General features: G+C 33.6%; 2 protein-coding genes across 4 annotated transcripts; both read left to right on the forward strand.

Annotated features, from left to right (window-relative positions):
* Window positions 1–769: 769 nt before the first annotated feature.
* On the forward strand, window positions 770–2,679 carry LOC148194828 (uncharacterized). The gene is made up of 4 exons (XM_088096342.1): window positions 770–1,402; window positions 1,487–1,710; window positions 1,810–2,067; window positions 2,166–2,679. Exons 1-4 carry the CDS (start codon window positions 770–772, stop codon window positions 2,677–2,679), a joined length of 1,629 nt encoding a protein of 542 aa, XP_087952468.1.
* A 2,664-nt stretch (window positions 2,680–5,343) lies between these two features.
* LOC124820977 (rust resistance kinase Lr10-like) lies at window positions 5,344–8,660 on the forward strand. 3 transcript variants are annotated; one of them, XM_047292769.2, is made up of 3 exons: window positions 5,344–6,241; window positions 7,187–7,225; window positions 7,450–8,660. In XM_047292769.2, the coding sequence occupies exons 1-3, from the start codon at window positions 5,401–5,403 to the stop codon at window positions 8,559–8,561; spliced, it is 1,992 nt and encodes a 663-aa protein (XP_047148725.2). In that variant the 5' UTR covers window positions 5,344–5,400; the 3' UTR covers window positions 8,562–8,660. The 3 variants fall into 3 exon arrangements, with proteins under 3 accessions (XP_047148725.2, XP_087952465.1, XP_087952466.1); XM_088096340.1 differs by having other exon boundaries at window positions 6,234–6,367; XM_088096339.1 differs by lacking the exon at window positions 7,187–7,225.
* The last annotated feature ends 4,359 nt before the right edge of the window (window positions 8,661–13,019 follow it).

The raw sequence follows: 13,019 nt of genomic DNA on the forward strand, positions 1-13,019 counted from the left end.
GTTACAAGAGGTGAACGAGGGTGAAGAAGATGGTGGTGCTGTTGAAGTAGATGGTGAGTTACAAGAGGTGAACGAGGGTGAAGAAGATGGTGGTGCTGTTGAAGTAGATGGTGAGTTACAAGAGGTGAACGAGGGTGAAGAAGATGGTGGTGCTGTTGAAGTAGAGGTTGAAAGTCATGGTCACGTACAAGAGTTGCATGAGGTTGAAGAAGAGCAAGAGTTGAATGTGTGTGAAGGAGTCGTGGAGGATGAAGTTTATGTTTGTAGTTGGAGTACATCTACTGAAGAAGGTGATGTACATGGAATTAATGAGTGCTTAGAGGGCCTAGTAGATGTGAGTGTTGAATGTGATATAGATGGTGATGTAGATTGTAATGTCGAAGCAGAAGTAGAAGTAGAAAGTCTTTATGATAGTGATGATGACCGTGATAATGTCAGTGTTGAATGTGATGATCATGACGATAGAGGATTGTCAGATTTTGAGTGGAAATCTGAGGAATTTCTTAGTGCAACAGATAGTGATGAAGAGGTTAATGACAGTGAAGGTTATGGGAGGTTTGGTATTTTTTGTATGCCAAAAAGTATGGTAGACTTTACATGGGAAGTTGGGACTTTTTTTGCACAAAAGCAAGATATTTTAGATGCTGTAAAAGGGTATGCCTTGGAAAATGGGAGGAATATAAAGTTTGTAAAAAATGACAAGAGAAGATTGAGGATGAAGTGCTTTGGTGCAAAAGGAGAATGCCCATGGACCATATACTTTGGTTATATGGAGGCTGTAAAATCATGGCAGCTGAGAACTAAAAAAGACATTCATACATGCAGCAGGGAGTTCAACCTGAAGTTAGTTGACGCCAAGTGGTTGAGCAAAAAGTTGGTGAAAACAGTTCAGGAAAATCCTAAGATGAAGGGTGTTGATATTCGTGAAAAAGTTCAAAGGAAGTGGAACATAGGTATATCAAGGTCTATGGCTTATAGAGCCAAAGCTATTGCTTCTAATGAAATTGATGGGTCCTTTAATGAACAATATAAGAGGATATATGATTATGCGCATGAGTTGTTGGAAAGAAATCCAGGATCTACAGTTAAGGTCCATGTTGAGAATAATGAGGGTGTGTTAATTTTCAAGAGATTTTACTGTTGTCTGAAGGCATGCAAAGACAGTTTTGTCTGCTGTAGGCCAATAATTGGATTGGATGGAGCCTTTTTGAAAGGGAAGTATGGTGGTGAGCTGTTGACGGCTGTTGGGAGGGATGGAAATGATCAAATGTTGCCCATTGCATATGCGGTGGTAGAAGTCGAAAACAAAGATTCATGGATGTGGTTTTTGGAACTTTTAATTGATGATCTTGGTGGTGGAGAAGTGTGTTCTTCAATTACTTTTGTCTCGGACCAACAAAAGGTAATAATCATATTTAAATTGCTTCTTTGGTATATTGGTTCATTAATTTGATATGGTGATAAATCATTTACGTTAACACCACAGGGTCTACTACCAGCCATACAACAGTTACTCCCAGGTGTTGACCAGAGATTTTGTGTCAGACACTTATATTCAAACTTTAGGAAAAAGTTTCCTGGTAAAAATCTGAAACAGCTGATGTGGAGGGCAGCTACTGCCACTCATCCACAAAACTGGGAAAGGGAGATGAGAAACATTAAAGATATAAATGAAGACGCATTCAAGCATTTGATTGCCATCCCTCCAAGGTTGACAATTTGTATTAATTATTTTTGCCCTTTGTATATTATTTTATGTTTGTCCATATTAGTTGCAGTTTTAACATGTGTATATATCATCTGTTGTAGATATTGGTCAAGGTCCAGATTCAGTCCAACACCAAAATGTGACACATTGGTCAACAATATCAGTGAGGCTTTCAACAGTGTCTTGGTTCACACCAGGACTAAACCAATCATAACAATGCTGGAAGAAATTAGGGTATACATAATGCAAAGATGGGCAAAAAACAGGGATAAGATACAATCATTTTCAGGACCAATTTGTCCAAAGATCCAGGCGAGATTTACAAAGGAATCCCAAGCAACCAAGAATTGGATACCTAGGTAACTTTCTTCATAACTTCATAAATGTTTATTCATTCCTTGGTAAACTTTATGTCATACACTTAAATGTGTTGTTTAAATTTTTTATTTCTTTATAGCTGGTCAGCACACAAACTGTTTGAAGTAAGACACGTCTCCCAAAGTGGAGAAAAATTTGTTGTAAACATAGACGAGTTCTTATGCTCGTGCAGGAGATGGAGCATCACAGGAATTCCATGTTGTCACTCCCTTGCCGCAATGAAGTTTCTTAATATTGATGGGCAGCAGTTCATTCCGGCTTGCTTTCTAAAGTCCACATATGAAGAAACCTATGCATCAATCGTATATCCCATCAACGGCAACAACATGTGGGACCTAACACCACATCCGGATGTCATGCCTCCTAGGAAAAAGGTTATGCCTGGAAGACCTAAAAGGAAAAGAAGACTGGAGCAGTGGGAGATCAGAAAGGATGATTCACGAGTGAGCAAGGGTGGTTTGCGGAAGAGATGCGGGATATGTAGGGAGGTTGGGCACAACAGGAGTCGTTGCCCGAAAGCAACCCAAGAACCAATCATGCCATCATCGCAATTATCTGAAGTGTGTATGAATGATGAGCAAGCTGAACTATAGATGTCTGTATAAATGACAACGATGCCAAGTTTTAGGAACTTTGGTTATGTAATAGTCTAAGGAACAAGGTTGATTGTTTTACTGCTTTGTAATTTTGCTGAACTATAGATGTGTGTATGGTTTTGGATGTATTACAATGATGCCAACTATGTATGGTTTTGGATGTATTACACTGTTTTGGATGTATTACAATGAGCAGGAACTACTTTGTCAATGACCAGGAACTGTTTTGGATGTATTACAATGACCAGGAACTATTTTGTCAATGACCAGGAACTGTTTTGGATGTATTAAAATGTTTTGGTTATATTACAATTTCCTTCTTGGACGGACGTCTTATATACAACGATAGGGGACGACCAGACCAAACGCTCTGCAGCACGGAGGTTGTTGGAAGAGCGATGCACGAGGGTGGACGACCAGACCGAACGGTCTTCAACACGGACGTAGTTGGACGAGCGCTACACACGGGAGGACGACCACACCGAACGCTCTTCAGCACGGACGTAGTTGGACGAGCGCTAGACAAGGGAGGACGACCACACCGAACGGTCTTGAGCACGGACGTAGGTGGACGAGCGGTACACGAGGGAGGACGACTAAACCGAACGCTCGTCCAGCGAAGACGCGCAGTTGACGCTCGTCCAGCGAGGACCCGCATTGGACGCTCGTCAAGATAGGACCCGCAGTGGACGCTCGTCAAGATAGGACCCGCATTGGACGCTCGTCAATACTATCTCAGCAATGTAACAATCAAATTGTGGTCTGATCAGGATAACAATGCTGTAATTTAGCATTTCGTCAATCAAACTGCTTATTCTATAAATATGATTTACCATTATAACAATTGTTTAATTTAGCAGTAATTTTGTACACAGTATATGGACTGAATTTATAACAACTCTTCCATTTCATTCATTTCATTCATTTCATTACAACAGACAAAACCTACAACAAAGTTACAAGGAATCATCCTTTCGTCATCAACATTGAAACTAAAACTATCTGTATTACACATAAAACAGACACCAACAACATCACCACCTTCATCAACTTTTCAACAATGAAAACTGATTTTTGTAAATTCAGTATCATTTTCCTAGTACTATCCATGTCTTCACTCTTCACTAGTGTTTCTTTCTTTCCTTCACTGTTGAACAAACTTCCCCTTTCGTCACCACCAATATCATTGCACCATTCGAAGAAGTTGCAACCACTTTCTTCACCACCATTCTGTAAAGACAGCATTCAACTTCATTAGGGAGTACCACCTTCTTCTCACAAACAGTACCAGAACTTGATTAGGTTGAGTTGAATCTAACATACCTTATACTTGGAGCATCCCCAAAATTGCTTGCCCCGATTCTTCGTAGTTTTGGCAGTTCTCACCACACAACTTTGACCACAGTAGCAGATCGGTGAAGGCGTACCATTTTCCTTCCGCATGGCACTGCAACTCGATGAATACCAAGAGTGCTCCTTCGACATTCTCTTCGAACAACTAGTACTACACCCACCTGCGTCGCAAAACTACAACTTCGACCTCGTACTTCGAATCGAACAAAGAACGCGCACCCTCCCACTTCGAATCGAACAAAGAACGCGCACCCTCCAACTTCGAATCGAACAAAGAACGCGCACCCTCCCACTTCGAATCCAACAAAGAACGCGCACCCTCCCACTTCGAATCCAACAAACAACGCGCACCCTCCCACTTCCAATCGAACAAAGATACACCTGATTTTTGGATCCAACTTAGGATCCCATTTTTGGCCTCTCACGCGAACCCTAATATTAAAAACCCTCAATTTCTTCCCCCAATCTCATGTGCATTCGTCAATTAAAACCTGTTGGCCTTCAATTTTTTCAAATTTCCTAGTATGCCCTTACCGAAAACTGAATAAACACACGTGCATACCAATTATTTAATACAAAAACCGTTTTAAATGCCACGTCGGATTAGTTACTGCACTCAACCATGCCACCTAACCAATACCGTAACGGGCGTTTGTCCAAGTTAACGGCAGGCCTGTAATTGATTCAATTTTACAAAAACAAGGACTCAATTGATACGCCGAAAATGACGAGGACCTATTTGAAATTCATGACCAAAATAGGGACCTACGGAGACATTAAACCAATAGTTGACTTAGAAATAATTTGAATATTCCAAACCACTGCTTGGTCTTTAAATTTCTTTTCAATTCCACCATTGGTGCATTATCAATTATTTAGGGGCTGCTATTGGGTGTTTTTCATTGCATATATTTAGCTCTGGGTTATATTATTGAGAAATATGAAGATATTAATAGAATATTTCTGGGTTATATACTTCATCAAACATTTTTTTTTTATATTTTAGAAACTTACTAAAACACAATTAAGGCTATTAAACTCTTATTCTGTATTTTAAAAAAGTTAAATTTTTTACTAACGAAAAAGAATAACCGTACAAATAAAATTACTTGAACAAACACAACTTTTAAACTATTTTTTTATATTCAAATAAAAACTATTTTTTTCTGCGGAAAAATCAATTTGATCGATCATATTACATTTTATTTATAGAATATGTTATTTATTTGTTCAAATAAGCCAATAAGCTTTAAGTTTCTCTCTGTTCATAGTTATTATCATGTCCTTTATTTGTTGAGATAATTAATTCAATTGAAAGTGTAGAGGGAGAGAATATACAACTCCTTTTTCTCTCTGTTCATAATTATGTTTTCCCTCTTCAACGATCTACATCCACAGCTAGAGAGAAAACCTTCAAAGATGATAAACCAAAACACCCAATTTTTTATCCTCAAACCCTTCCTTTCTCCCATCACCAATTCCTACATCATCATCTTCTGCCTCCTTGCCCAAATCACTTCTTCTCAAGTCGACCCTAAATTCGTTGCCTGTGCACCCAAAACCTGTCCCAACGACAACCAATCTATTAGCTTTCCTTTTTACATCCAAGGAACGCAAGAACCTTACTGTGGGAGCCCTGGTTTTGAAATCTCCTGTTCTCTTGATGGCTTCCCTATCCTCAATCTCTCTCACACCCAATACCTCATTCATCAAATCTTCTACCAAAATCAGTCCCTGCGACTGTCCAATGCCGCGTTCTCAGCTTTGCAATCAAACACCACCAGAGGTTGTCTTGTTCCAACTCAGAATCTCACTCTTCCTCATACTAACGTTTTCGGTGTTGCTCCGAATCAAACGGACACGGTGTTGTTCTACGGCTGTGACGCACCTTCGCTTCACGAACACAGAGTTGGGTGTTCTGCAGAAAACGAGACGAGTTCCGTTTTGGCATTGGATAAAAGAGATGAAAATATAAGCGTTGTGGCAGAGAATTGCAAGGGTGAGGTGGTGGATACGGTTGTGGAAGATGGAATAGGAGGGGTTGCTGAAGCGTTGAGCAAAGGGTTTTTGCTGTCGTGGACTGCGAGTAACTGCAGCGTCTGCAACAGTACCGGAGGGAGGTGCGGTTTCGATTTAGATTTATACGCTTTCAGGTGTTATTGCACTGACAGAGTTCATTCTGCCAAATGTGGAGCGGATGATCCAGGTCAGTCACTCTTTTCTCTTTTGATGAACGTGCATCCCAAAAATTGGCCATTGCATAAGCGAATTAAATATGTTTGGGCGAATCCCTCTCTATAGTCTCTTCTGTGTTTCGGAGTTAAGCTCCAAGGTAAAATTTACCTACACTTATATATATTATAAGTTTTCCTAATTTGTATTTGATTATCTAACAGTTCTCTTTCAAATTTTTTCTCAATAACTAGTCTAACAAAAAAAAAAGAACTAGATGTAACATCTCAAAAAGCGAAAAACCAAATTACTTGGAATCTTACAGTTAGATTCGCTTATCATAAATAAATAACAAAGTTATGTCTTTAAGAATTAGGTATTTATGACAATTATCAAGGTCAGAGCACGACTTTGTTGAAGGAATATAAATGTTTGTAATGACAATGTTTGGCAACGAGGAGAAAAATAAATAAATAAATAAAAACTAAGTAGAAACTTAAATATGTTTGGAGAAAAGGAAAATAAAAAATAAATGAAATCAAAATTTAAAGATTGATATAAAAGTAAGTGAAAAATAAAATAAAAAAAAATACTCATTAGGTTCATTTACTCGTCAACACTTTTTCTTTCTTACCGATCAAACATACGAGAGAACTAACCTGTTATATTTAAAACCAGGAGTACGGAAAATATGTTTATGTTTATAGCTCAATTGGTTATGCAAGTTTGTGAGTTGAAGCAATCCCTTAATCTGTCGTATAATTTTAAGTTTTTTCCATTCTTTGTTTTAATAGTATAGGTCGTTACATAATATAAAATATATTGATTATTATGATTAAAAATATCGAGTGATCAAAAGAATTGTTTTTTTAAATATTCTTAAGACGTAAATAAAAATAAATACTAATTAATATCAGCAACCTAAATAATATATCCAGCATTTGAAATTCGCTTTGATATATTTGTTTGTCTTCTGCAGCGATAACCAATAAGAACAGGGCTACAATGGTGAAAATAGGTATAACACTACAAACAAATTCAATTCAATTTCGTTATTTTATTACTACAGTCGGAAAATTAATTATTCTATAAATACTTTTTTCTCATAGTATAAGAGATAACTATAAAGTACTAAAGAGATTTATCAAACAAAGCAATATATGTGTTGATTCATAAAAAGAATAGTCTTTAACATGTTACTTACGCCATACATTTTCCTTTGATATTGTATAAATTCGCCAGCTTCGGCAGTGGGGGTTGTTGGAGTTGTAGTGGTGGTAATCTTGGCTTGTTGGTTTAGGACAAAGATCTATCCCTCGTCTCGTTTGTTTCGGAGGGATAACCCAACCCATCATGTTATTCAGAAGTTTTTGAAGGAACGGGGACCTCTTCCTATAACTAGGCACAATTATTCAGAGATTAAGAAAATGACCAACTCTTTTAAAAACAAGTTGGGGCAAGGAGGCTTCGGTGGCGTATATAAAGGGAAGTTACATGATGGACGTGTTGTTGCAGTAAAGATTTTAGCTGAATCAAAAGGCAACGGCGAAGAATTTATCAATGAAGTCGCAAGTATCAGTACAACTTCACATGTTAACATTGTCAGACTCCTGGGATTTTGTTTTGATGGTTCTAAACGTGCTCTGATATATGAGTTTATGTCTAATGGATCTCTTGACAAGTTCATATATCAAGACCAAAATCCATTACAGGTTGCTCATCGATTGGATTGCCAGATAATGTATAACATTGCAATTGGCATTGCTCGTGGATTAGAGTATTTACACAGAGGTTGCAACACTAGAATCTTGCATTTTGACATAAAACCTCACAACATATTACTGGATGAGAATTTTAGTCCCAAAATTTCAGATTTTGGACTTGCAAAAATATGTCCAACAAGAGAAAGTGCGGTATCCATTACTGGTGCGAGGGGAACTGCAGGTTATATTGCTCCAGAAGTTTTCTGCAGAAACTTTGGCGCCGTGTCACATAAATCAGATGTTTACAGCTATGGAATGATGATCTTGGAAATGGTTGGTAGAAGAAATAATATTAAGATTGAAATCGATCGTTCAAGTGAATTGTATTTTCCTTATTGGATTTACGATCGTCTTGAATCAAATCAAGAGCTTGATCTGCAAATTGTAAGGAATGAAAGTGATGACAAAATGATGAGAAAAATGGCAATGGTAGGTTTGTGGTGCATACAAACTCACCCTTCAAGTCGACCAACAATAAGTGGCGTGGTGGAAATGTTACAGAAAAAAGTTGAATTATTGGAATTTCCGCCTAAACCGTTTTTGTCTTCTCCTTCACCATCTCCGCCTCATTTATCACGGGAGACACTATAGCTTTGTCAGAAACAATTATTTTTTACTTTTAATTTGTTAGAACAAATATATTTATTTCTTATACGTCTTTTAATCATGTGTTAGTATCTTACTTAGTCAGTGGAGATCTTTTTTTTTAGAATACTGTTGCTGCATTTTGTTTACTAACTTTATTTATAATCAACTCCTTTTTTGAACTTATAATTTTTATATTATAATTAAGCTTTATATATTTAGTTTGTTGATCTCATATTATCATTAATATCATTTAATAATTTTTTGTTCCAAAAATATTTATTTCAATTTAATTGTAATAAAATAATTTTATATTTATAAACAAAAGGTATTTTCAATATATTTCTTATAGTCAAATCATAATATACATAATTTCAATAACAGAATGTATTATTAAAAATTGAAAATTATAATTTTTTTAAAACTTTAGAAGATGAAAAATAACTGACCATTTCAATTTCAATTATTTTTTAAAATTCGGATTCATAATGTAAACTAGAAATTTGAAATTTAAAATATAAGGTAACCAAGTTTAAATTTGAAATTTGAAATTACAAATTATTGTAAACTTGTAGTAACAAAAAAATTATTTGAAATTCAAAATAGAAAAATTGTAAAAGGAAACCTTTTTTGTTAACTTTCTTAACGTGTGTTTGAAGGCATTTCACGTCATAATTATAAATTTAAAAATATTATATAAAATAGCAAACCAACAATTAAATATGGACATCATTAATAAACTCAAACTAAACTAAAAAATAAAATTAAAAATAATATTTCACGTTAAATTCAAAATTATTGTAAGTATAAATTAATATTCTTTTGTCAAATATAAATATTGTTAAGTTATTTCTCTTCCTCAAATAATATTTTTCATCACTATTTAAAGTATAAAATTTATTTTTAAATTCTTGATTTACTTTTAGTTTTAATAAAAACAAAATTCAACAATCTTAAAAATAATCTTCTTGTTACGCATGTCAAAATATTAGTGTGTACACACACACACACACACACATATATATATATATATATATATATATATATATATATATATATATATATTATATACACATGTATATATAAATATATGGGGTTTGTTATCATGTGTAAAGTCTTTTTTTAGTTAGTACGTTTTTAGGAATATGTACTAGGTTTTGGTAGACAAAAATACCTTTATATAATGGATTTTAAGGTTTAAGGTTTAAGGTAAATGATATTTGAATAATTTTCATTCTTAAAAAAAAATAAAAAACCTTTAAACCCTGCATACCTCCCTCCTTTCCTCTCAACATTTTCTCATTCATTTTTCTCACTTCAACCTTTTCTCTATCATTCCTATAGCCTCAACAAAAAAAATCAGAAACACTCATCTAACTGTAATCCACCTTCATCATTTATCCAATTTTTTTATCTCATCTCCATCTTTTCTCACATTCATACATAGGAACTCGTGACATCATAATTTGTTGTTTTTTATTTGTTCGTTCATTTGTTTTTCAATTTAATAACAAAATAACTGATGATGTTCACGTTGATTTTTGATTGTAGGGTTGTATTATATCTTTTCCCTTCTGATTGTAATTAAATTTGTAAGAAAATAAAGTCAACTATAATTTAAAAAAAAACAAGAAACCCCACGAAGAAACATAGACCCATAATAGTTGCAAAGTATTTAGTTTCTTAATACAAATTTTGATAAAATCATAAAAATGAAAGGAGTTAAAGTTAAATTATGAGCGTGATTTTTTTTGTGTGTAATAAATTAGAAAAATAAAATTAAACAATAATATGGTTGTAGGTGAAAATATTTAAAAAGAAACTTAATGTTAAGTTAAAAATTAGTAATATAAGTGTAAATTATTTAGGTTTATTTATAAACAAACTATTTAAAGAAAATTATTAGCAAATCAAATTATATTTTAAATTTATATTTTTTAAATAAAACTTTTATAAAAAATTCTATACTTTTTAATATAATAAAATTGAAAATAAAATATGAACACTAAAAAGGTGAATCTCTTTACATAATACTATAGATATATAAATACATTATAGTTTTTTACTTTTATTTTACATATTAAACATTTTTTTTGTCTCATTTGTTTTGAACAGTAGTCATGCATGTTGGAAAGGTACATTTGTTAAAATTTGATTGGGTCATAGCTAAGCAAAACTATTGGGTCATTACTGATTGAGCCTTTAGCGCAAAGCAATTGAATTCTAACTGTCACACTTTTTTAATGACTTTCATTTCATTGCGGATGACTTTCACTTCATTGCGGTGAAAAATTACACAGTAAGATATATTTTCTGTTTGAAATAAATATTCTGTTTATCAGTCACCGACAACATGACCTAAGAATTGTTGTAGCTTCAAATTGAATTGTTACGACAGTAATTTTGCAAGTATAAAAAAGGAGAGTTTGATAGATGTTTGTGAGTGTGGTCGTGTTGGGAGAAAGTGTGGTGGAAAAATGGAAATGAAATGCTAGTGGGAAGACCCACAAGAACCACCATGACCATGCCACTTTTATTCTTCGCATCAGTCATATTCATCAGTTTTCAACCATCTAATTTTCAGCAAATATACCCTCACGGACTTCGCCTCGTTTTGACTAATTTTTAAATTAGATGTAATTTCATAATGATCAAAACTAAATTGTTATTTTTACCTCATTTGTCAACAGAAAAACAGCATACATAGTGTGAAGTCAAATAACGAAAATTCATACTTAGAAAATAAACAACTTCAACGTACAAAATAGTGTACAAAGCCCAACCCATAATCACTGTGAAACCTAAGATTGCTTTGAATGTGGAGACTCGATAACCTTTTTCTTTAATTTATGGTCCAAGCAATTGTAACGTCCAATTTCGCGATTAGACGTGTTTGAAAATGAATGTTTTTAAGAAAAAGAGCTGGAAAGACAATTTTTTTTAATTGAGAGTTACGGAATATTACAAAAATAAATAAAAAATCATAACATGGTATTGTTCATAAACTTTTTTACTTTAAATAAGTAAGAAAATTTTTATAATTATCATTTTACTTTTTCATATTAATTTACGATATAAGATTTCGAGCATGAGGAATATTATGGTATTACTGAAATTATGGGATCAAACGACCCCTTTGATGGGATCAAATGTTGCACGAGGAGTTTTGTCTTCTTACGCATCTGTATCATTTGATTTTCCATTGTTTTGGGTCAAATGTGTGTCATTGTCCTCAATTTATACACTAGTCAGAGGCCCGGTTCAATTGTTACTTACTTTCTCAGGCCGAGAGCCTAGGGCACATTTAAAGTTCCACACCACTTTAGATTTGGCCCACAAATCCAATAAAAATATCCCTAATCTCGTCATCAATTTTCACTCACAATTAAAATTGCTGAACCCAGCGGATATTAAATTAAAGTGCATATGAATTCTTATAAATGAGGTTAATTATTGTGGTAAAGGATGAATCAATTAATTTCATAAAGTAAGAGATGATCTCCACAAAGATCTTTTGTGCTTTTTGATAATATAGTAGTTATCCGTCTTTTCATTATTTTGAATGGATGGGAGTATATAAAAGATAACTTTTAAGCTCGAGTTACTTAATTGAGAGAATGTGAAACAGTAAATATATAATAATGAATTAGTGAATTTTAGAAGTGTCGCTTATTCGTATTATTCTTAGTTAGTTTTTAAGACTTCGAAGATAAATTCACATCATTCTTATTTTTTATTAGTTTTTTTATAATGCTATTGAAAATGTAAATGCTGATTAATATATAATTGGAATGTTAGACTTAATAAGATAATTTCCAATAGGTAGAAATTTACACAAGATGTATTGTGTCTATATATAAATCTCGTTGCCTGTTTGTGACAAGTAATTAATGAGTACAAGTTTTGTAAACGAGTGGTTTTCTGTAGTGCGAGAGAGTTCTTCTGGAATTAATGTTGGTACAATAATGATATAGTACCCGCAAATTAAAAAATCAGATCTAGGTAATTATCACCATTTCAATTAATTTGGGAAATTAGAGCACGCAGGTGGATTTTCCAGGAGAGGTAATTCATAAAACAAAATCATTAACATAACACAATTTTATAATACCTTTTATAACACCGTTTTCCTTTACCATCTCAACCAACATTTCTATTTCTCACGTGTTTTCTTTTACCAACTTTTGTAAAACTTATATACATACAAATACAATATTTTAATGGATATTTTAATGAATAAATAATTATTTAATTAAAATTAAAATTTTATATCAATAATGTAAAAATTATCTACAAACTGGAAATCAATTATCAAAACCAAAACTCAAATTTAAACATAAAACATTAGCGTCAAACTATCATGTTTATCTGTATTTTATATGATTTATTATTCCTAAAGTTACGTCAAAGATTTTGTTTTGAAGATTAGCATAACAATTTGGATATTTTAGCACTTAAACCCAT

This window comes from Vigna umbellata, chromosome 8, assembly GCF_029865625.1.
Source record: "Vigna umbellata cultivar VRB3 chromosome 8, Vumbellata_1.0, whole genome shotgun sequence".
Classification (NCBI taxonomy): Eukaryota; Viridiplantae; Streptophyta; class Magnoliopsida; order Fabales; family Fabaceae; genus Vigna; species Vigna umbellata.

Bases quoted from the DNA above. Each gene is read 5' to 3' on its own strand.
- LOC124820977 (XM_047292769.2), top strand. From the start codon at position 5,401: ATGTTTTCCCTCTTCAACGATCTACATCCACAGCTAGAGAGAAAACCT. The intron at 6,242-7,186 runs GTCAGTCACTCT...TGTCTTCTGCAG, and splicing joins ATGTGGAGCGGATGATCCAG to CGATAACCAATAAGAACAGG. The intron at 7,226-7,449 runs GTATAACACTAC...TAAATTCGCCAG, and splicing joins GGCTACAATGGTGAAAATAG to CTTCGGCAGTGGGGGTTGTT.
- LOC148194828 (XM_088096342.1), top strand. From the start codon at position 770: ATGGAGGCTGTAAAATCATGGCAGCTGAGAACTAAAAAAGACATTCAT. The intron at 1,711-1,809 runs GTTGACAATTTG...CATCTGTTGTAG, and splicing joins TTGATTGCCATCCCTCCAAG to ATATTGGTCAAGGTCCAGAT. The intron at 2,068-2,165 runs GTAACTTTCTTC...ATTTCTTTATAG, and splicing joins ACCAAGAATTGGATACCTAG to CTGGTCAGCACACAAACTGT.